We start from the raw sequence: 25,302 nt of genomic DNA on the forward strand, positions 1-25,302 counted from the left end.
GAATAGTGCCCCATCATTGGTGTCCGTGGGAGGAATAGTGCCCCACTGTCTGTATCAGCAGCAGGAACTCTGCTCCAATGCTGCTGACTGTGGGAGATAATGCCCCTAGGGCTAGATAAAAGCAAGCAAAGGGACACATCTGGCCCCCAGGCCACAGTTTGGACACCACTGCATAAGACCAAAAAGAGACAGGAAAGTTAATCTTACATTTGGGATGTTACCAATGACCATAGCAGAAAAAGATGTAGAATGACAAGTACACTATATTTCGTCAACAAGCATTAACCAACCAACTTTCAGCTCACAATAAAAATAAAGTAGAGCTTCTGTATATTTCAGCTGCTGACTTAGCCCACTTATAAATTACAATCACTTTAAACATTGTGCCTTCTAGACCCAAATTTGTGTTGGACAATGGCTGGAGCTCCCTGATAATAAAGAGAATACACAAATAAAACCTAAACTAAATCAAGGTGGAAAAATGCATCATAAAACATATCTTGTTATACAACTCTATAGGATCAAATTTAAAAATAACACTGTCCAGGTAGCATACCTCTGATGTATAAAATATATTGTTGTGCACGTAAGGAGGAACTCCTCTCATATTATGCATATCATCCAAGCAATCCAAAATGAAGTGTTTTACAAGGATGTATTTCCCTTCCAATTGATCAATTGTAAATATAGGGCTCTTTCTATAGAGGTTTTCAGTGTATTTATTTGTTCACTTTCTCTATTGGTTGAAGTAGATTAACTTGTATCTTCGATCAACCTAAATATGTAACAAGGGGCACAGCAGCTCCACGTTGTGGTTTTAGGGTTTGTGTATTGGCACCTATGAATTACCCATATAGGTTTCACATAAATTATCTATCTATCTATCTATCTATCTATCTATATATATATATATATATATATATATATATATATATATATATATATATATATATATATATATATATATATATATATAAAAAAAATTCCCCTCGAAGACCCAAGTTTGTTCTCCTAGTAGTGAAAACTTGGTTTCTTGTTAGTGAAGAGCTCTGCTGTAATACAGGAGATGAAAGGGGTGTGCTAGCACTTTGTGACTTGTCTCCTTCATAATATTCAGTGGGTGTTCTCTTACAACGGTTCACAGACCATGGAGGGAGGATCGCTTTCTTTGTGTTCTCTTCAACTCCCCTTGCAACTAATAACTACCTTTCTGCAGCATAGAAGCCTTTTAAATTACTGACATGGGGAAGAAAATTGAGGCAGTTTCATTATCTATTGGCTGGATTCCTCTTGGTAAATGTTAAAAGAAAGGGATCGTCCCTCTTCTGTCTTGTCCTTAGTACGTCAGTGATTTGTTATTTATATGCTCTATGAGGGGGAACGAGAAATCACTATCCTGCAATGAATAATGTCAAATCAATTTCCCTTTTCATTGTGGATACTTGATGTGGCTCCTTTAGATGAGAGACTTCCCGTGTGGTTACTGTTGCAGGCAGATCTATTTTGTTTTTCAACAAAAGGAAGCATTATATATATATATATATAATTTTTTTTTTAACATGGCACTCACATTTCCATCATCTGAAGAATCACTCTAAGCAACATTGGTTGTAAAGGCTAAATACTTTTTACTTTAGTGCATTCTCTTAATTAATGTAAAACATCCTTCCATATTCAGGTCCCCTCCAGCCCCCCCCCCCCCAAGTACTTACCTGAGCCCGATCTCGTTCCAGCGCTGTGCCAGAGAGCAGCCGCGCTGCTCTCTCTCTGTCCTCACATTTAGCTCCTGCTGCTGTCAATTGAATGACCTGCAGAGGGAGCATGGAGTGGGCTCAAGTCAGGTTCTGTATTTCAATAGACACGCACTGCCCATCCTGGGATCGAGTCTGCATGAGTGCCCGCTATGGGAACACTCATAAGTGAGAAGGAGCCAGGAGCACTGGCAGGGAACCCCAGAAGAGGAGGTTCAGGGCTTCTCCACCAGCCATGGTAAACAAAGTGGATAAACAAATATTCCATTGCTGGCTATTGTATCCTGACAACCAGTGATACCCAAAGAGTGATTGCATTTGATTAGCTGCAGTCACTGTTCGGCTGCCTTTTTTTTCCACCCAGTTCCTTCAATTTCAGTTATTGAAAAGAAAACTCACATTGTGACAGTTAAAATCAGGCTCATCACATAGTAAGGGCTTCTGATGGATATCCTCATAACAGGGAACATCAGACCAAGATGGAGTACTGGGTGGATGCATATAAGTGCAGCAATAATGGTACTGAGAATTATATGTAAATTAGTAACTCACATGGGAATAAGAAGTTGCACTTTTTGTATCTAATCCCTGAGTGGTCGGCTCATGCATCAGGAATGGGGAGCCTCTTCCTACAACTTGCAGCCTGGACCTTAGGCTGGATGACAGCTTAGAGGAAGTAGGAACCAACAAGATGGCAAAAAGCTGATCCAGTGGCTTCAACTCTTTGAGGCACTGACTTGGAGCATTAACGTAGACCAGGAGTTTTGGGCAAACTGATTTTGTAATCTGTATACATAATCTGGGTTAAATTGGCCATACATGGCTTGAATCTTTGCTGATTTCCTGTGAATCAGCCATAACTCAAGCCAAGCTTGTTCCTGTTAACCCAGACCATGTATACAGATTAGAATGTCAGTTTGCCCAAAAGTCCTGGTCTACATTAATTGAGGTTCCCTGTTGTGATGAGCCTGATTTTAACTGTCACAATGTGAGCTGCCATTTGTTTTTGTTTTTTAGCACAATAAATCTGTTCATATACTACACTCAGATTGCACACTGCTGTTCTTATCTATTTGCCTAGAGATACCTCTGTCTTTTCAGAGTTGCTACATCTGGTGCATTGAGAACATCAGAAAGTTACCCTGAACGCTCCAATTGGACTCTTTGATTATTTTTTTTGTGTTGTTCTGCATAGACATTTATATACAAACCATGCTTATTGCGCCATATACTCCATTACCAATTATATGACATGGCTTGCTTGGTAAAGCTTCCCTTATGTTAGGTGGGCTATGTCTTATTTTCCTCTGGGAAGTCACACCATGAAGCAGTAGCCCTGTAAACTTTGGGAATAAAAGTAAAGAGATCAATTTCCACCAATACGGACATCTGATATTGAACAAAATTTATTTTTACTGATTATATAAGATTTTAGATGAACTCTTCAGCTGTGATAGAGTCAGGTAATCCTTCTCTTTCTTCATCTAAAATGACATGTAGCATCTTACTCAAACTCAGTTGATGGTCAGTTGGGATTGGAAGGGTGGTATAATTACCTCGTAATCGGACTGTCATCATACACATAATTTGTACTGGGGATAATACCAGTAAATTTATCTAGAATACATAAATATCTTAAGACCATGGTCGTGTTCAAAGTCGGTGATTCCTATCAATTGGATCCTAATCAGATTGCATTTTAATGTTGCAAGATCGGTGAAAGATGAATTGTAAAGCACATCCACAGTTTGAACAATTCAAGTGATACATGAGTGATTGTTTTCACTTGTGACAACTGGGCCTTGAATCAAGTGGACACACGGCTAGCTCTGTTAATTTCTGGTTACCCTGAGCCTGATAGAACCATAGGCCTTGCAGAAAATTAACTGCTCTATTTTTTTAGTAGAATAGTGTGATTTATTTCACTATAGGGAGCATACAAAGAAACATAATTTGAACTGGGGCATATTTACAGAACAAGCCTTGTGAGCAGTCTACATATACTTTATTTTAACAGAGCTTTGATGTTAAGGCTTTTTAAATTTGTTTCTGTGCAAGTACAGTTCTTTAACATAGGATTTTGGTGACTTCTTACTGCAAGTGTGTGGCTCTGAACATAAGAGTGATTTATCCAGTGCAGCTAAAATACATCTGCAGAGCAGCTGTGTGATGATGCCTATTAGCCATTTTTTGAATTATGATGCTTAAATCTTATTCCAACAGTAGTAAAGTGAGCAGGATGTAGTTTGAGGATTATTGTTATCTACTACTGCAAAGTTTGAAAAAGGACAGACACCCAGGGTTTAGCCAATGTGAGCAGAAGTTATTGGGGATCATTATACATAGAAGAAAATACATATTGCAAAATATGCAACAGAAAATCACTAAGCTAAAAGCGAATTTCTCCTCATATGGACTCGGCAGATAGGGAGAGACAAAATAAATTGCATAAAGCAGCTTCCAAACTAGAAAATTATACCAAAACGTCCTTCCAGTCCTACAGTTAGAACCCAGTTGGGGTAGACTGGTCTAGGTCATCAAGGCCCGTGTTTACAAACACGGCCTTTACAGTTCTGATTATATCTCTGCTGTTTTGTTTGTACTGCAACTCTGTCATTTATGCTTTTGCTGTATGTATGTACTATTTTATTGATATAATAAAAAATGTATAGCTTGAAATTTTTTTTTATACCAAAACAAAACTAAAAAAATATATGAGGGATAAGTAAGATGCCACTAAAAAAAATCTGTAAATAGCAGGATAACAATATGAATACTGAGGGCAACTATGTTGAAACTTCAAACATACAGGGTCATTAAAGATTCGTTTTTCTAGACCCCCAAATTACTAATTCACATACTCCACAGCAGAGACAAGGACTACCAGCCATGGAACTGGTTAATTCACCCAAATACCACTACAACCCCTACAAGAGGCAGATCATCAAACACACAGTCCACGGAGAGGTCCACCACAGTATACTAGACCATGAAGGGGAAGAGGCAGAGGTAGAGGGTGGAACAGATCTAATAACTATATTGGGGTACCACAGTAAAGGGGGGGGTGGAGGGAATGGCGAGAGCCCTACAAACCCCACCCCCAAGCCCTCGACCCACAACCTTTGTGGGAATCAGTGAACTGAAACACACCAAGAAATGGAAACGATAGTGTAGAGAGGGAAAGTCAAACGAAAAGAAAGTGTGAAAACTAGGGCATAACGTTTTCTATCTTGGCAATGTTTCATAGGTTTCTTTAGATGCAGGAGATGTGGTCCCTGTAAAAGCAGTAAACCTACGTCTAGGAAAAGAACCACATCAAACATGCAAACAATACACCATAAAAAAACGTTATCACAGGTGGAACCTGGAATGTCACATATGTTCTAGAATGTACCTGCGGGTACCAATATGTTGGAAGAACTTCCAGGCCACTAACAAAACGTGTGAGTGAACATATTACGAACATACGTAAAGGATTCCCAAAACATAGCATCTAATCATTTCAGACTAGCACACAACAACAACCCTGCTGAAATTTCCTTTTTATGCTATTGATATTATTGAGGGATACTTGAGAGGTTCAAATATGATAAAAAAAATCCCAAAATGAAAATTAATGGATATTTGAACTTCAAACTCTGACCCCCCAGGGGTTAAGCGTCGTCAGCGCATGTGCACTGAAGAAACGGCCCACTTGAGCCATTTCTTCAGGACCTGTGTCGTGACCGGCAAGTCACGGGAGTGACGTCATTGCGACTCTGGCCAATCACAGCGTTGAAGCCCGCAAACCCGAAAGGGGAATGATCTCGGCCATGGGAGTGGAGTGCAGGCGGCACTGCATGCAATCGTTCTAAGGTACGTATTTCATAATGAGCTAATATGCGATGCATACTAACTCATTATGCCTTTTGTCTTGCATGTGTTTGTTTTTATGGGGGATTTTTTCCAGAGGTTTACATCCTCTTTAACATATACATTTATTAGTGTCAGTTTATTTAACTTTTTAGATGTACTTTTCCAAATAGACCACTAGATGGCTGAATCCAATCGGGTTACATAACCACCTAATAATTACCATTGACACACCACTAGATGGCAATTGCAATTAAATGTATGTTAAGGTTTAATAAATATAATGTATAAAATTGTCTTTTTCTTAACTTTTATTTGGATTTTAACTATGCCACATTAGTTTCTTAAATTGTGAGTATCCTAATGTGCACAGCATGTGGTAAATAATGACCAAAAATGTTGGAATACTAAGTGAGGCAATAGCCCATAGGGTGTGTGTGTGTGTGTAGATATATATATATCTCTATCCAACATCTAAGATGGCGAATTCAGAGCTTCCTAATGACGGCCCTTCTCATTAGCTGAAATGCGTTGAGACTTGATTGTATCATTACGACACCACATCCGCCCGAGGAATCTATCCAGGTAACTGAGCCAACATCGCAACTGAGTGGTAACCAGTGAATGTCGGCCAGACCATTCCCTATTAAAAACACATGCTGAACACACACTGGGTGCCAGGCTTAATTGGCACTGGAACATGTGAGCCTACCTATGCTTGTTTTTGTAACTTTTAACCAATAAATTACTGTTTTACGCTATGGGCTCCCCCCTCTGTCATTTCTCTCTCCACCTATGAAGTAATTGCATTGTGACCAGCCAGTAAAGACATCACTCAGGGGTTTGTTTCCCCTACAAAGTGCAAGTGACCACACTAGAGATAGATGGTCAACATCCAGGGTGAGTGTACATCCATGTGGGGCACTTGGTCTGAACACCTAGCAGTGGAGCACATATTTGTCAATTTTGGAATTGAGCATGAGCAGTTTCTCTTCTCGTTTGTGGGATTTAATATACATTTAAGTTGATGTATACTTTTTTGATTTATTAAGCCAAGTGCAGTGTCCGTTTTATATTTTATGTTGTAGTGTTGCTATTGAGCCACTTTGATACAGCTGCTGGACATTCATGTTGATGTTTTGTCACTTATTGTTGCCTTGGCGCTAAGTTATTTGTTTTGTATTAGACACCCAGGAATGGTGGAACACCAAGGATAGGGATAGCAATAAAAACACTCCCATTTAACCAAACCATGGCAATCAGAACTCCCTACGTCTTATGTATCCACTTGGTATTACTAAAAACCTTCCCTTGGCAAGTAGGTTAATTGCAATGAGGCTTACAGAAAAAGTTGTTCAAGTAATGTTGACCTTTATGATCAGCTCAGTCCAGCTTTCGAGTGTTTGCATTTCTGTCTTGGTGGTGACTAGTGTAAGAAGATGAATGAGAACACAGACTGCAATAAAACCTAATAGAGGTTCTAACCTATTGGCTTGAGCTTCCTTAACAAAATAAATGCATTTTGTGTCGAGGGTGGTTGCTATAGATTAGCAGAAAGCTTGCCTTGTCACAGCACAGCTCTACAAGTCTCTGCCTATGTGTGGTGGGGTGGGGTGGGGTGGGGGGGGTGCCTTTCCTCCAATTAGCTGTCACACAGTGAATGGCAAGAATCCACTCCCAGTGCTGAACAGGAAGAGAAAATCTCTAACCTGTTTTGCACTTTCTAAAGAATATATAAAACTGAAGACCCAGCTATACATGTAGGGGCAGATCCACGTACCTCTGCGCCGGGCGCAGCGTATCTAAGATACACTACGCCGCCGTAACTTTATCCTTTTTTTTCGAATTCTCAAAGAATTTGCGCCGTAAGTTACGGCGGCGTAGTATATCTTTGGCGGCGTAATGGCGCGGAATTCAAATGGATGTGATGGGGGGGGTTTATGTTAATACGTCGTGACCCGACGTAAACAACGTTTTTTTTTTAACTGCGCATGAGCCGTCCGTGGGGGTATCCCAGTGCGCATGCTCGAAATTAACCCGGAACAAGCCAATGCTCACGACGGTGACGTCATTCTACGTAAATCCCTATTTGCGAACGACTTACGCAAACGATGTAAAAAATTCTAAATTGTACGCAGGAACGACGGCCATACTTAACATTGAGTACGCCACCATATAGCAGCTTTAACTATACGCCGGAAAAAGCCAAACGCAAACAACGTAAAAAAATGCGCCGGACGTATGTTCGTGGATCGCCGTAACTAGCTAATTTGCATAATCAACGCGGAATTCGACGGAAATGCCACCTAGCGGCCGCCGAAGAAAATTGCAGCTTAGATCCGGCGGCGTACTAAGACGTACGCCTGTCGGATCTAGCTGAGATGCCGTTGTATCTTGTTTTGAGGATACAAAACAAAGATACGACGCGCAAAATTTTAAATTACGCGGCGTATCAAGAGATACGCTGGCGTAATATCTTTGTGGATCTGCCCCACAATACTTATCTAGGGAGATTTGTTTTCATCCCTGTGTATCATCTGAGGCTGTTCACATCACTGGGTATATGTGAGGGTTTACATTCACTTTAAGTTTTTTGGAGAAAATTAAAGTTTCACTGATCTTTAAAAAAAAAAAATACTGGCTATTGATGTAAATGCACAGGCTAGTCAGGCAGTGGGGAAGCGTGGGTTATGTTTTGATATAGGTTTATTTGAAAACTTTTGTCAGCTAGAGTATCTCTTTAAGATTTTACCCAGCGATTTGCCAAAGAAATCCCAGCTGAATACAGCAGGCACAGGGCTTCTTCTTATGAGACCTAAAAGAGATATATCCTTAATATAAGTACCCTTTGAAGAATGTCTATATGTCAGCACAATCAGCAATCAGGAGAATTGGACAAAGTATAACTGTATAATATATGTGCTAAGACATCAGGAATCGTCTTATTTCACAAACATCTGTGATGGAGTTCAGGCTGAGGTTAGAACACACATGCTATGAAATCAACTGGGTCCCCGAGCACTCGGCTCTGACCCTATTTTTCAAATTTGATAAATAAAACTGTTTTGAAGTTTTCTGTTCTGCCATGTGTTCTTCTGATAGTAATGTTCATAAATTATGGGCATTTTTAATCAATAAATTAATGTATATCTCTGTAATTTATAAGCATACAACTTTTCTATATTTCGTATAACATATGTGATGAATATAACAAGCAGAGAACACTGAATTTACTGCGTGATGCACCTTTATCATTATGAAGTGCAATTCTTGGTTTAAAAAGAAGAGGCTTTCAGCTGAAAAAGAGTCACTTATGATTTGCCAAAAATGTGGCCTTTTCTCAGTGTGCAGATTCATCTTTTATAAATCATTTTATTGTTGGCATGTGTTAAAAAATGTTTTTATGTACAACTTGTAAATATGTTTGTACATAGGGGTGGCCATATTTTGTCATAACATATGAAGGTGCTTCTTTTTTCTTGGTAGTCCTGCACAGTGATTGAGCCTCACTGATGATCTCATAGCAAGTCTACCAAAGGCTGTCTGACTCAAAACAATATACAATCTGCAGTCTGTAATAAAGAAAATGCTTCCTACACTCACCCCGTCCTGTGTTTTTTATATATATATATATATATATATATATATATATATATATATATATATATAATTTCCTTTTAGGTAATGCATTTATAGTCACCCCTAAGCTGGCCATACATGGATCGAAATCTGGACAGTTTAGCAGGAACCAGCTGAATTTTGGTCCAAGTATGGCCGCTCCCAGTTGAGAGAAGTTGATATAGTGATCAACACCTTCTGAATGGAACCGCAGCCAGTTGGCTGCAGTGCTGATCAGTGTATTCTGGCAGCGGAGGAGTCCCACTGCCGGAAACAAATGGCACAGGGGGGTGGTTCCCCCCATCGTCCTTGAATGGGGGAATAGGTTCGTTATTTTTGATCAGCCAGCCAGCCAAACCAAAAAAAGATTGATCTACCAGCTTATGTCCTGCTTTGCTGAATATGAAAAGCAGTTTCCAGTTCTAGATGAGCATATATTCATCAATCCATATTTCCGGTCTGTATCATTTTGGAAAGGTCATACAGTACTTTGATGCTTCATAATTGCTCAGTGGACCTTGTATTGACATTGCACTGTAGAACTGAGTGTGTCTGTTTACCTTCATACTTTCCCTACCTTCCATACCTTTTTTATACCTTATTAAAACCTTATTAAAAATATATTAAACAAGAAAATAAAGTAAAATAATGATTATAATCGGTAATCATGCTGGTAGCCAGGAAAGAAAGAGGAATTTTACTAGCAGTAATAATGTGATTTGGTAATACTGACACGAACCCTTCTGATTTTATTTGGGGTGTAAATTTTAATGATTAAAATTAAAGTAAAATCCAATCGGGGCAAAAATCATAAGCAGTTTAATATTGATTTATGTAAATATTGTTTAAATCTAAGCTTCAGAAGTAATTTACTGAACCTCTGAGTCTTTTAGTCATAATGGAAATCAATAGTAAAACTAAATAATGTTAAGATCTTTTCAGTTTTTGTGTAATTGTAAACAGTCCATGCATATTGAATTTTACAATTTACAATTTTGGATCCTCCACAGCTGGTGAGAACTGCATTGTGTACAATGGCCAGTTTATATGCAACTTTCAGAAGCATGATATTGTTTTTGCAGTCTTTTATTTCCTGCTACGAGCCCTCAAAACATTGTTCTTGAACATGTATTTAGAGCCCCAATGATGGGGTATGGCGTGGGATTTTAAGGATGCATTTTGGGTAGTTCAAATAATAAATTGTATCATTTGAGTTTAGAACCACAGAAATCATTCAGAGATTGTAGTACTTATAACAATATAAATGTTTAATAATAAATATAATCTAATTATACAAAAGCACATATAAAAAAAATGATCACAAAAGGAGATTAATAGCACCGTGCAGGAGCATAAATGTGTGTCCCATGCTAGTAGTCCTACATGTTTCGCCCTGGAGGGCTTCTTCCGGGACGCATGGACCTATAGAGTAATCTAAAATGAATAAAGACTTCATGAGTAAACATACAGTGCTGTGCCATAGCGCAAAAGACTATATAGAATTCTCAAACAATCATTACATACAAAAAAGATACAAGTAGAGCAAAAAAGAAATTGCATCTATGAACCTCTGCGCAATATGAAAACAAAAATACAAATAATATATCACAGTTAACATCATTGCAACGAACTTCGCATATAATATGGAGCAGGTAAGTACCTCCAGAATGATCAAGAATCCTCCTATAAGTGAAGAAGGTATGTCCCAAACACAACAGGTTAACTGCTGTGTGGGTGCACAACGAGCAGTACAACACAGATGACCCTAATGAGCCGCATCCCTGGCAATAGTGTGCTACGGCAGTTTATACAACTACATGTAAGTTGTCTTTAGTATTTACATATGATGGACCAAGTTTTCATGCTTTATCACTATTGTTGCAATCTATCTATACATATAGGGGTAGATTCAGGTAGAATGTCGCTTCTTTGTGTGGGCGTAACGTATCCTATTTACGTTACGCCTCCGCAACTTTTACAGGCAAGTGCCGTATTCTTAAAAGAAAGTTGCGGCGGCGTAGCGTAAATAGCCCGGCGTAAGCCCGCCTAATTCAAATTGTGAAGAGGTGGGCGTGTGTTATGTTAATCAGGCTTGACCTGACGTGATTGACGTTTTTCCCGAACGGCGCATGCGCCGTCCGTGGAATTTCCCAGTGTGCATTGCTCCAAAGTACGCCGCAAGGACGCCATTGGATTCGACGTGAACGTATATGACATCCAGCCCCATTCACGGACGACTTGCACAAACGACGTAACATTTTCAAAAATCGACGCGGGAACGACGGCCATACTTAACATAGGATACGCCTCATATAGCAGGGGTAACTATACGCCGGCAAAAGCCTAATGTAAACGGCGTAAATGTACTGCGTCGGCCGGGCGTACATTCGTGGATTCGCGGATCTAGCCGATTTACATATTTTAGGCGTAAATCAGCGTACACGCCCCTAGAGGCCAGCGTAAATATGCAGTTAAGATCCGACGGCGTAAGAGACTTGCGTCGGTCGGATCTTAGTCAAATCTAGGCGTATCTGATTCTATGAATCAGGCGCATAGATACGACCAGCCGGACTCCGAGATACGACGGCGAATCAGGATATACGCCGTCATATCTTCTATCTGAATCTACCCCATACTGTTTTACTCTTTACCGTTAGATGAGTGACATTAACCCTTGGCAAGCAACAATAATCGTTTGCTACTAATTAAGCCGACCCATTTTGGGTTGTCCTCTATGTTCATGTTATTTCCTGATCATATTCTTTTGAACTATCCTCATGTGTACTAGAATAGCAGCTTTTGAGAAATCATCTCCTTTATAACCGATACTAAACTGCCTAATGTATATCCTTTCCACATATATATATTCCTCACCCCAGGTCCACTGGCTAGATGCGGCTCATTAGGGTCATCTGTGTTGTACTGCTCGTTGTGCACCCACACAGCAGTTAACCTGTTGTGTTTGGGACGTACCTTCTTCACTTATAGGAGGATTATTGATCATTCTGGAGGTACTTCTCTGCTCCATATTATATGCGAAGTTCGTTACAATGATGTTAACTGTGATATATTATTTGTATTTTTGTTTTCATATTGCTCAGATAATCATAGATGCAATTTCTTTTTTGCTCTACTTGTATCTTTTTTGTATGTAATGATTGTTTGAGAATTATATATAGTCTTGCGCTATGGCGCAGCACTGTATGTTTACTCATAAAGTCCTTATTCATTTTAGATTACTCTATATGTCCATGCGTCCCTGAAGAAGCCCTCCAGGGTGAAACATGTAGGACTACTAGCATGGGACACACATTTATGCTCCTGCACGGTGCTATTAATCTCCTTTTGTGATCATTTTTGTTATATGTGCTTTTGTATAAATAGATTATATTTATTATTAAACATTTTATATTTTTATAAGTACTACGATCTCTGAATGATTTCTGTGGTTCTAAACTCAATGATACAATTTATTATTTGAACTACCCAAAATGCATCCATAAAATCCCACGCCATCATTGGGGCTCTATATACACTTTTCTACCAGGGATGGAAATGCATTTGGCTATTACCTTTTCATTGCAGTGAATGCTCTATAGACCTTTCTCCATTGTTCTTGAACATGTCTTAATGTGTATGTAAAGTCAAAACTTTTTTTTTCAACACTTTGGATAGTCGGGAAGTTTTAAAATCCCTATCAGCTTTTCATTACTGTCCGTAGAGGGAATTTACGCTTCTTTGTCCTCTGACTATTATCTCTAGTACATTAATGTGCTGGGTTTCCCTATCTCTTTAGAGTTACCACAGGGTGGTACTCTGGACAGGGAGATGGGGTGTAACGGGAAATATCCCCAATAGGATACATCCACCTAAAAAATAAGAGATCGGAATTATACACTTTCCCACTCTGTCCAGTTAAAAAAATGTTGATTTTATATACACTTTAAGGTGCTGTGCACTTTACATGTTTATGGTTTAATTGCCTGTATTAGGTTCAATTCACAAAGCTTTAACACAAGGATAAGGCTCTCTAAGTGACTGTAACTCCCAAATCTCACCTGGCTCAGCTGAAAATAACTAACTTTATTAAAAATGAGTATACCTATCTTGGTATGTTGCTTTGTGGAATGAGCTTATTGTCTGATGGTTTGTTAGTTATCAATGCGTTCCACAGAATATTTACAGTATGTGTAATACCTACTCTGTGTTCTACACTTTCTGCTGCTCATCTCACTACTTGCTGTTAAGTTGTCTTTCTGTCAGTCCCTTCACTGGCTACCAGTATCTCAGATATATCTGTCTGAACGTCTAATACTATCCCACCAAGCTCTCTGCTGTCTGGCCTTTCCATACATTTCCCATCTAGTTTCCAGATACCATTCTTCTTCTTTTTTTCAAACTTTTTTATTAATATAAAAACCACATCTGAATAATACACGGACAAAATTTAGCAGTATAAAGCATACAGTAAATATATACTGTGACAGGAAGTCAGGTAAATCTGTGGGTGTTGTCACAGACAGGACATACATTTCTGCCTTGTTTAGACAATGCACCCATTGTTGTTAGGCGTCGGCTGCAAATGTAGCCAGAAGAGGTCTAAGGCCGTTGGAAAACGTCAGCTGTTCAGAATGAGGCAATAAAGGCCTCTATAAGTAATCCAGAGGATTACCACTGATTGGCTGCTTCCTGAGGCTTTGTGAGTAAGGAGAGCAGCAGTACTGAAAGTCTTCGGTGGAGGTGAGGAGAGGATTGATTTTTCTGTGTGATAAAAATCAAAAGACTATTGTTTTTCTGCTGTATGACCAGCACTGTCTACCCAGCAGTAGGCTGTGCTAGACTCCATAGATAGGTTCCTGTGTGGAAGGTAGACGCCCAAAGTGGCCAGGGTTTATTTTATGTTTGATTGTGTTTATGCTGTTTGGATGCTTGCACTTGTTTCCAGCAAGATGGAAGAATAAACCAAAATCTTTGTTTTCAACCGTCTTTTACTGCCTGTCTGTATAAATTCAGTGTGTAGTGAACCCATCCAAGGGGTCACACACCCCGCAACTGAGCTAATCCCTTACAATACAGAATACAATAGTTAATCTTTGCTATCAGGGTGCCAGGGAAAATAATAAAAAAAAAGAGAGAGAAACAAGTTAAAACAACATTTGCCTATAATTCACTATCTAATCTAAATAATTACGTACCTTTTTGCTGCCACATTGAGAAACCTGTCAATTTGTAAAGCTCAGGAAAATTAGGGTTATGCCATAGCGGGGTAAAATCCAAAGGACCAGCACTATGTAATGTCTCTTTTAAGGCCTTCCAGACTTTTCAAAGAGCTGCTTCAAGGTAGGAAGAGGAAAGGCTCAGTAGATCCATCTGTAGATGAGAGCTCGCAGGCTAGTTAGGGTTAAACATGCTTATCAGTTTAGCTATAGGGTCTGAAGTGTCACACTAGCCCCAGCCAGCAAGTTGTTGCAGCTAATACGGGCCTTGTTCTTTCTCCATATAAAATCTTGGAATCGAGAATCTGTGCATTTAAACCCCTTGGAAGATATACAGAAGTTGCGGGTCCCAAACCATCTTTATTAAATTGACTCGGCCCACTACTGACAAGGGGAGCTTACACCAACTTAGGCTGGCCATACATGATCGAATTTCGAAAGAATTTTCTTTTGAAAATCAGAATTTTCTTTAAGTTTTGTGATTCGATGGCTCCATCATTGATTTAGAAATTCAACCAATTTGACCAAGCCTTGAATTTCACCTGTTGCTATGTAAATAATTTTGTGGCTAGGAATCTTATTTTCTTTCCAGGGAATTTTCTTTCCTTGCATATGCACATTTATTTTTCGATTACATTTATCACACAATTCTCCCATCATTGATAAGAAAATTTGTTTGTTTTTTTAAAACTTTTCCAACATGCCCAATTACACAAATTCGATGGCTGCTCGATAGTCAAAATAGTTGTTGTCAGAGTCTGCAAAGAGCCAGCTGTGTTGCCTAGATAAAGCAGAGTGTCATCTGCATAAAGGGGAAAAAAAATTATGAAAAGATCCTCGATGAAATCCCACTCTGTCAAGGTCCTTGCGGATTAAGACTGTTCTACTGCAAGGGCAAATAGAAGGGGAAACAAAGGACACCCCTGTCTAGTGCCTCTGTGTAGCGAGAAGGCTGAAGAGAGGACATTTTTAAAATGCAGGCTGGCCCTGGGATTGGAGTAGAGGACATGTACCCAATTGATAAAGTCCCCCCCCCCCCCAAAACCAAAATGAGGCTGCATCTAAATAAAGAATGGCCCTACCTCCCATATTATCCACTGGTACTTGTATATTAAGGAACAACCTTCGAATCTGGGAGCAGTTGATCATTCCCTGGTTTGGGAATCCCCACAACTATGGCCTCATTCATTGAATCAGGTAGCAGCCCCGTTTTAGCTGCCTCGCTTAGGGTCTTTAACAGTGACGGTAGGAGAACACCCTGGTATATAGAGTATACCTCCGCAGGAAGGCCATCAGAACCAGAGAATTTGTGATTGGGAGCAGCAGCCAGCGCTTCTGGCAATTCATCTATAGTAATTGGGGAATTTCAGATACCATTCTTAGGCCCTGTACACACGATCAGTCCAAACCCATGAAAACGGACTGAAGTTCAGTTTCATCGGTCCAAACCGACCGTGTGTATGGCCCATCAGTTTTCTGTCCTTTAAAATCGGACTGATGGACCGCTGACCGATCAGTCAAAACCGATGGTTAGTACGCAAAAGCATCGGTTCAAAACCCGCGCATGCTCAGAATCAAGTCGACCCATGCTTGGAAGCATTGAACTTCGTTTTTTTCAGCACGTCGTTGTGTTTTACGTCACCGCGTTCTGACACAAACGGTTTTTGAACTGATGGTGTGTACGCACATTAGACCATCAGACCATCAATCTGTGAACCAAAGTAAATGAACTTCAGTCCGTTCATCAGTTTGGACTGATCGTGTGTACAAGGCCTAACAGTGACTTCCACTCTGCTTACTCACATTTGCCTTCTATAGTATTCTCCTACATACAGAATGCTACTTGCCACTGGGCAAGGTGCACCCATATACTCAACATTTCAAGCAAGCATATCGTCATATCCAATATGTTCTTTAATGCTGTGTCTCATAAGGCACTTATAGTCACTTTACCTCACCTCTCGAGTCTATAGTTTTTGCTTCTAGATCAACCTTTCTCAATTTGGATGAATCCTTAAAAAAAATTGTGGTTCCAGATAATCCCATGTACCCAGTTGCACCCAGTGTCAAACCAAGCATGTTTAAAGTGGATGCAAAGTCCAAATTTAGCTAAGGCTAAATCTACTCCCATCCCCATTCTAAGCCTATTCTATATAACATTATAAAGTCAGTGGCGGCTTCAGTGTAGAGGAGGGGCAGCTGACAATACACTCTACAGTAAGCCTATGGGTGACATTGCAGCACAGACATTTGCAGCCATTGTCAGCGATTCTCAACACAGAAGTCGCCACTGGAGAGATCACATGACTGGACCAGAGGGGCTTCAGCATAGGTAAGTAGACAGGTCTTTTCTTCACAAGGTTAGATAGAATAGGCTTAGCCTTAGTTAGATTTTGATTAAATTTCCATTTTAACACCAGCTTTTCCTATTTAAAATAAATAAAATTGCACAGATTTTCCTATAAAAAAAGCAGGCCGTGAAAACGGTAGTTTCCCCTATAGTTGGTAGTCCATATTCATCACTAACCACCAATGTAAGTGGTGATTTATTTTCACTGTCTGTGCCCCCTTACTTGGTGGTCAGTTGGAGAAGGGCCTCTTTACCTTGGTGTTCGGTAGGAGAAGGGCCTTCTTTTAGTTGGTGTTTAGTCCCAGAAGAACCTCCTTATATTGATGATCAGTGAAAGGAATGTATCTTGCATTGGTGGGCTGTAGGAAGAGTCTGGAACCCCATTTGAAAGATACTGCTCTAGATACTAAGCTTGCACAATCAGGGCTGGCTGTCTTTTTCCTTGTTACCATACAATATATAAAATATGTGTCATTGGAAGCATTTTATGTCTATAGTATCTGTCATACTAACCTTTTGTATGATATATAGTGCCATGGGAGACTATGATGATATACAAGTTATTTATATTGTAAACTAAATTTGCACAAAAATGTCAAAATACAAAATAACGATTCTGTGGAACTTTTTTTCTGAGAGTAGGAGGTTCAGTTCTTTAGGATAAACCCACCCCTTTCACTTAACCCCACCTATTACTACTATACCTGTGCATATATAAATTTTGGGCTGATTGCTATTCCTGCATTACATACTTTTAACTTACCTGATCTTATTCAAAGCCAAAAGCAGGCACAGGTATAAAAATATTGGCCTAATATAAACTTATATGTGATTTTTTTTTTTTTTCTCTTAACTGGAGTTTTCTTTTTAATCCAAAATTGTTAGAATTGAATTTCTAATTTTAAAAACACTTTTGTATTTCTTTCTTTTGGAGCTTATTTCTGCAGTTTTAGATGTTTGTTTAGTATAAAGTGAAGGGAACAAAGAAACAGCAATTTTCAATTATTGCTTTTATTAAATGCAAAATTGCATAATTCTATTGAGTTATGATTGAATATTATTCGACTTAATTGAAGTGTATGGGGTTGTCGCCTTGTGCAAAATGTGAAGCACAAAAACTTATTTTTCAGCTGTTTGAATAAGCCTTTTGTACTTAATTGTGTTTCCCTTTTCTATCAGCAATACAAGTGTATTTAAAATGTGTGAATGTGAATATCTGTGTTGTAGGAGAAAACAGCATGGTAGCAATTTGATTGGGTTAATTATACGTTTGTGTCAACACAGATTTACCACATTGGGTATCAAAACCGAAGCATAGCTCAATAAAACCTGAACACAACAAAACAGTTTTTTTAGTATGTATTTTGATTTTTGCAAGAGTGAAGATTTACAGCTGCTTAAGTCTTGCTTTGGCCACACATGTTACTAGGGTATCTCTGAACGGTTTGGTTGTGATCATTAGATGTGAAACACATGCCATCCCAAGCAACTGCAAGAGAATAGTAACCTACAGAGAAATGCTGGAGCAGGAAAGTACTTTCCAAGTTAGAGAGAGGTACAGCAGGCAAAACTGTACAGTTTGGTAAAGCTACATGTCATGGATATGCAATAAAGTCTGGCAGCTTACCTGATCTCCATGTGTTCATTAGAGGCCTGACCCTCCTTCTGACTGTCTTTTATCACCTTCCTCCCTGTATTGCTCCCCCCTAGGCCATCCCAGGAAGCCTATATTAACCACTGCACTGCTAGTCTGCTTTGCTGTTCAACCGTGTTGTTAGCTTTGGTTCCTGTCTGCAGTGTGCTAGGATTATCTTCCTGTGTACCGTTTTTTGCTCGTCCCTGACTTCTCCTGTTTGCCTGTGATCCTGACCTTTTGCCTGTCCCTCGGTTACCCTTGTCTGCCTGTTGCCCTGACCTCGGCTTACCCATCACTACAGCTTGTCCTGCTTGCTGCTTCCCCTCTCCCTGCGGAGCGTGACCTAGGGGATCCCAGGGGGGCCGCGACCTGGATCCAGCTGCAGCGAAGGCCATCCTCACCACTAGAGGCTCTGGTGAACACAAAGCTGGGTCTTAGACTCCGCACCCTGGGCAATTTTGGGTTCACGCTTCCTCTCTAATCGCAGCAGTCGGCCATAGGGTTCACTACCCTGTGGTGCATCCCTGACCCCAACGGGGTGCACTTGTCACCTGGCCACAGGTGACCTGACACTAAAACAACTATTTTTTTTAAGTTGTTTAAAGACAACCAAGATTCAATTATTACACAGCAGAAGGAAACTCTGATGAACCCCTCTTTAATTGAAGAAAATGATGATGTTTGCAATGGGCTAGGTTAGGTATGATCTGGGGGAACAATTGATTTTGGTTATAAAACTGTCCTCATGACTACTGAGGTCCCCTGAGATGAGAGGCACTGAACATCTGCCTGTGCTGCGTACCTCCTCTCTCTTCTTTACCAATCTACCCTGGATCATTCAACAGGACAAAATATTACTGTCCTACTTTGACATGTTGCTTCCCTAGAACTATCACCTGTTTTTCGGCTTTTTTTATTAAATTTTTTTAAGTTGTCTTTTTCTGTAGCATTATATCTGTTCCCTTCAGATAATCATTTCTGTTGACAACATACTCTCTCTCATCACAGTTCCCAAGAACTGCCATTTCTAACATATGAAAGGACCAATACCAATACCCTAAAATTAAAACCTAAAAAGCCTGATTCCCTTTTTCCACATTCACAACAAATTGAGCGTGATTTATGTAAAAAACACCCTCTTGAAAGAAGGAATTCTGGGTAATACCATCTTTAGAGTGGCAACCCTGCATCTGAATGCCCAACTGACTAGATGTCCAAAGCAATCAAGCAACCTTTAACCACTTCCCGCCCGGCCTATGGCCGATTTACGTCCGGGAAGTGGTTATGAAATCCTGACATGACGTTCTAGAACGTCCTGCAGGATTTCATGCCGCGCGCGCCCGTGGGGGCGCGCATCGCGGCGATCGGTGATGCGGGGTGTCAGTCTGACACCCTGCATCTCCGATCTCGGTAAAGAGCCTCCGGCGGAGACTCTTTACCACGTGATCAGCCGTGTCCAACCACGGCTGATCACGATGTAAACAGGAAGAGCCGTCGATGGCTCTTCCTCACTCGCGTCTGACAGACGCGAGTAGAGGATAGCCGATCGGCGGCTCTCCTGACAGGGGGGGTTAGCGCTGATTGTTTATCAGCGCAGCCCCCCCTCGGATCGCCACACTGGACCACCAGGGATGCCCACCCTGGAGCACCAGGGTGGGCAAAAAAAAAAAAAAATGACAGAAAAAAAAAAGTCTAAAAAATAAAAAAAAAAGCATAAAGAAAAAAAAAAAGATGCCAGTCAGTGCCCACAAATGGGCACTGACTGGCAACCTGGCAAAAATCAGTGCTGCCACCCCAGTGTCCATCAGCGCCACCCCAGTGTCCATCAGCGCCACCCCAGTGTCCATCAGTGCCACCCCAGTGTCCATCAGTGCCCATCTGTGCCACCCATAAGTATCCATCAGTGCCGCCCATGAGTGCCCATCAGTGCCGCCTATGTGTGCCCATCAGTGCCGCCTATGTGTGCCCATCAGTGCTGCCTATGTGTGCCCATCAGTGCCGCCTATGTGTGCCCATCAGTGTCGCATACCAGCGCCGCCAATCAGTGCCACCTCATCTGTGCCCGTCAGTACTACCTCATCGATGTCCATCAGTGCCATCTCATCGGTGCCCATTAGTGCCGCCATATCAGTGCCCGTAATTGAAAGAGAAAACTTATTTACAAAAAAATTAACAGAAAAAAATAAAAACGTAATTTTTTTTCCAAATTTTCAGCCTTTTTTTAGTTGTTGCGCAAAAAAAAAAATCGCAGAGGTGATCGAATACCACCAAAAGAAAGCTCTATTTGTGGGGAAAAAAGGACGCCAATTTTGTTTGGGTACAGTGTAGCATGACCGCGCAATTGCCATTCAAAGTGCGACAGTGCTGAAAGCTGAAAATTGGCTTGGGCGGGAAGCTGCGTAAGTACCTGGTATGGAAGTGGTTAAAGAACCACTGATTCTTGGACGTTGCTGTTTTGATCTAGTGGGTCTCCACTGGTCTGGTAATTCTGCTCATTATTGCAAGTGTCAGTGTTTCTAAGCCAATGTGGCCCACTAGGCTGACTCAGTATCCAGGGGGCAAGGCTTTAACCTATTGATCTTCCTTGCAAAGCATTACCTTTCCCAGAATGTCTTTCTACATTTGTAGAGGGTTTTTTGCACATTGTTCTATAGCAGGATTGCCTTAAATTCTGCCTATTGGTCCCACGTGATCTATTAAAGTCAATCCTGGAGTAAAATTGTGAGTGTAGCACAATACACACTCACATGATGGCTGTGCAGACTATTCAGTCTACTCTTTCAACCCAAAGTCAGAAAGACTAGAAGGGTTCCATACCAGCGACCTTTTTAAGTAACCTTTGAGCCCTCATTATGATTTCTTAACAATATAAAGGAGTTATCCCCTCCTATAACATACAAACATTTTTTTGGGCTTTTCTTCCCCCCCCCCCCTATCTTCCTCCCCCTGCCCTCCCCACACCTTCCTGAACCCTACCCTCACTCTCTCAAACTAAGCGCCTTATTCCCTTCCCTTCACTATAATGGGATTACCTGTTAGCTGCAAAGGTTAACACTGTAGAAATGACTGGATATATAGGAAAAATCATTGAATGACTCTACATGCCCCTCACACACAAGTAGACCTATTTCCTTGGAGAATGAACACCTTTCACTTACTGTACATGATCAACTGCCTGCTACAGATCATGTATGCATATGCTCAATCCCATGCTTGAAAGTCTACTATTTAGGCATACTACAAGTGGGGTAATTAAAAAATTGATGATGTATTTATTTAATTGTATATTGTGCTTATTATATGTTGAATGCTTGAGGTGTGTTCCAGCTCTTTGTAGAAAGTAGAAACCACCTAAACTTCTATAAAATACTTATTTTTTAGCAGCTCAGAATTAGTGCTGTAAATGAAGATGAAGAGAACATTAAACAATTCCTATGAATTACATTATGAAACCCTAATTTATTTTTGTGTATCCTGTGCAGGTCTTCTACCACAGCTTGTAGGTGTTGCACCTGAAAAAGCTATTAAACTGACGGTAAGTTGCACAAAGGCTGCAATATTTTTTTTTTTGTTTTTTTTTAACAGAGATAGGCTGCAATATTTTACCTAGAGATTCACATAAACTTTGCCTGCTGCATGAATATTGTTTGTTCGTTTAGAATTCAAAGATTACATTAGGTCTATCAAAAGGGATGGGGTCTGAACTTGTCTAGGTAGCCATGGATAAATTCATAATATCCAAATCGTGGGGCTTCTCTCACCACGGATCATAATCGGCAGAGGTGTTGAAACATGGGTGGTTTCAGAAGCTTTTTGCAGTATTCCATTTATGAGTGCCATATATTGATGTTTAGATACTACGAAGGGTGTTTCCAAATTAAAGTGGAGGTTCACCCAAAATATACATTTTTAACATTAGATTGAGGCTAATTTTAGTAAGCAGAATCGGGTGTTTTTTTTTTAAATGAATGTATTACTTACCGTCTTAGAGATCGATGTTCTCCCGCCGCTTCCGGGTATGGGCTGCGGGACTGGGCGTTCCTATTTGATTGACAGCCTTTCGACGGTCGCGTACAGCGCGTCACGAGTTCCCGAAAGTAGCCGAACGTCGGTGCATCGTATAGAGCCGCACCGACGTTCGGCTTCTTTCGGCAACTGGTGACGTGCTGTATGCGACCGTCGGATGGCTGTCAATTAAATAGGAATGCCCAGTCCCGAAGATCATACCCGGAAGCGGCGGGAGAACATCAATCTCTAAAACGGTAAGTACTGCATTCATTTTAAAAAGAACACCCGATTCTGCTTACTAAAATTAGCCTCAATCTAATGTTAAAAAACATTTTTCGGGTGAACTCCCGCTTTAAATGTGTACAGGAGCTGTATGCTGTATTGGCTTTTGGCCAATCTATGCATAATGTGGTTTTAAATTGAATTTGCAATGTGCTACCCTGTGAAAGAGGAGCAAAGGATTGCTTTGATCTAAGGTTTCTTTGTTATATAATTATGGAGCGGTGATGATGCAGAACAGCTTGGTTTTTAGTTTTCTAATGAAAAGCCTGATTTATTCAAAAGAATTATACTTACTCAATATCTCATTAATATAGTATATATAATCATAACTCATGATAGCAAACTTCATACACCCTATACATCAAAATATGTGGTAAAGTGTCCGTGACAGAAGAGCTGCGGCAAAATCCTGATACTTGGGTATTTAAACTATAAGAAGACAACAGGTGATTCAACCTACTGATGTCTTTATTGATTGGCGCTGTGTGATATTGGGTGGTTTTGACCTATATAGGGGTTTTAACCCAAAAATTGATTGTGCAAAAGAATGATGCTGCACTTATATATTCCGGACACAAGGAAAATCTAAAAATAACTACTTCAAAAGTGCTCAAATCCAAAATATCAATGTGACGGAACAGTCCAGCACCCAGCTTGGGTGCTTCTATCAGTATACAGCTTCCTCCACTCTGGGTCCAGGAACCAGGTAATATAGCGGAATATTGCATAGCACCCAAGAATCTAGTCGACATAGCTTGGGTGCTCTGGAACTATAGCTCACTTTATTGACAACTTGCACAGAATTTATATACCATACAACTTCAGGTAGGGCCTGATCACATTACCCTAACGATACAAACTGTAAACAGGAATATAATTAACATGGCTAAGTACTAACCAACATGCACATCAACAATAATCGAATTAAACCATAATTAAATCAACATAAACACATAGCATCCCACAATGGTTCAATAACAAGGTAATGGGGACACAATATTATTCTCACCTCCAAGATAAGCAGACAGATAGAAACAATGGGTGACTCAATTAACAATGGGAATGCACACCTAGGAGACACACAATGGGAGAAAGACACTTGGCACAAAACACCTTAAACTGATTGTATTAGGAGACCTCATAATCAGGTTGCTTTGAGCTGATGATATTAACATCTACTTTGAGTCTCACAGTCTAAAGCAGTCATTGCTGTTTTTAGGTATAGAGGCCCTAAATATGTAGTCTGCGTGTTTTGGGGAGCCACCCTGCAGTCCTCTCCAAAAAAAAAAACCCTGTCCTGGTTGGGTCTGTCACAATCAATAACTCAATAGTATATATTATCATTAATCATAATTGAAAACGTTGTGCAAAATATACATGGTTAAGTGATCATCACAGAACATATAATTGAAACTTATGCATGATAACTGAGAAAGCTTCAAAAAAACATATTCAAGTCCACTTGTGAAATCTTGAAAATAATGAAAATTCACGTGCAATAGTTCCAAACCACCTTAAAAATAAGTGTGCCAGTTCCCCTACCAAATGCCAATGATCTCTAAATAACACACTCTGTACCATTACGTACAGTGAGTGCAGGGGGCTGGTCCATGACACCATGTATTCGCAGTTAATATCTCAAGCCTGACAGGTTGAGTGATGTAGGGCATCATTCAAGCAAAAAGACTGAGGACACCTAGTAGCAGAAAATAGGTAGTGCAGAGATATCTACAAGTTGAAGATTGGGATATTGATTGCAGATGTGGGATATTTATTTAAAAAGAGTGGGTTTGGAGCTGCACTAAATTGCAACAGTTGTATGTAAAAAGTGTGAAAATTTTCATATCTTGCAATTTATAATCTCCCACAATCATATCTATTTAGTAAGCTAATACACCCAAGTATGTTTCTTTTTAGGCTGTTGGAGTACATCCCATTATATAGGAATCAACTCGCATCACTAGTATGCCTTGGTTATAGAATGCATTATATATTTATTTTGTGTGTGTGCTAAAAAAGCAATAGCAGTACAGAAAATAGTAAGAAAAGGATGTTTTGTTTATTCCTATGTTACAATGTTGTCTTTTTTTTTCCCATGTAGGTGAATGATTTTATTAGAGACAAGTTTACTCAGCGAGATGGCTCAATTCCGATGTTGGCTGAAATCATGGCTGGCGGCTGTGTGAGTAACTTGTTCCAAGAGTAATTTACAAGGGGGAAAATATTTATTGAGGGGGTACTTTTTTCTATTGATTTTAATTTGTGCAGTATGCCATGGTTGTTTACTTTTTTAACATAAAGATGATCAGAACTATGAAAGCTGTGCCCAAAAAAATGCATGCAGAGAGTAAAGGAATAGTCCCCAGTATTGCCTGTGATTTCCTTGCAGCTGATTTTTCCAAATTATTGACTTTCCAAGCCTTATTCTGTACCGTGTCTGTGTGAAGATGGCCATCTTGGTAAAGCAGCAGGGCTTCACCTCTTTTCTTTTAAGAACTGTCCTCCCAAACACTTGTGATCTGTTGACTGGTGGGGGAATAAATCAGAAGAGGTGGAGGAAGCACAGGTCCACATGAAGCAAAAGAAAGT

The 25,302-nt window shown here is 40.0% G+C and overlaps 1 protein-coding gene across 1 annotated transcript in view; it reads left to right on the top strand.

Annotated features, from left to right (window-relative positions):
• Positions 1–25,302, top strand: part of SLC25A12 (solute carrier family 25 member 12) — a 192,678-nt gene that overhangs the window by 95,669 nt on the left and 71,707 nt on the right. The window contains exons 12-13 of the mRNA XM_040357756.1: positions 21,906–21,958; positions 24,815–24,895. Coding sequence (XP_040213690.1) covers positions 21,906–21,958; positions 24,815–24,895 — 134 coding nt within the window. The remainder of the gene's footprint in view (positions 1–21,905; positions 21,959–24,814; positions 24,896–25,302) is intronic.

The sequence above is a fragment of the Rana temporaria genome, chromosome 6 (assembly GCF_905171775.1).
Source record: "Rana temporaria chromosome 6, aRanTem1.1, whole genome shotgun sequence".
NCBI classification, from domain to species: Eukaryota; Metazoa; Chordata; class Amphibia; order Anura; family Ranidae; genus Rana; species Rana temporaria.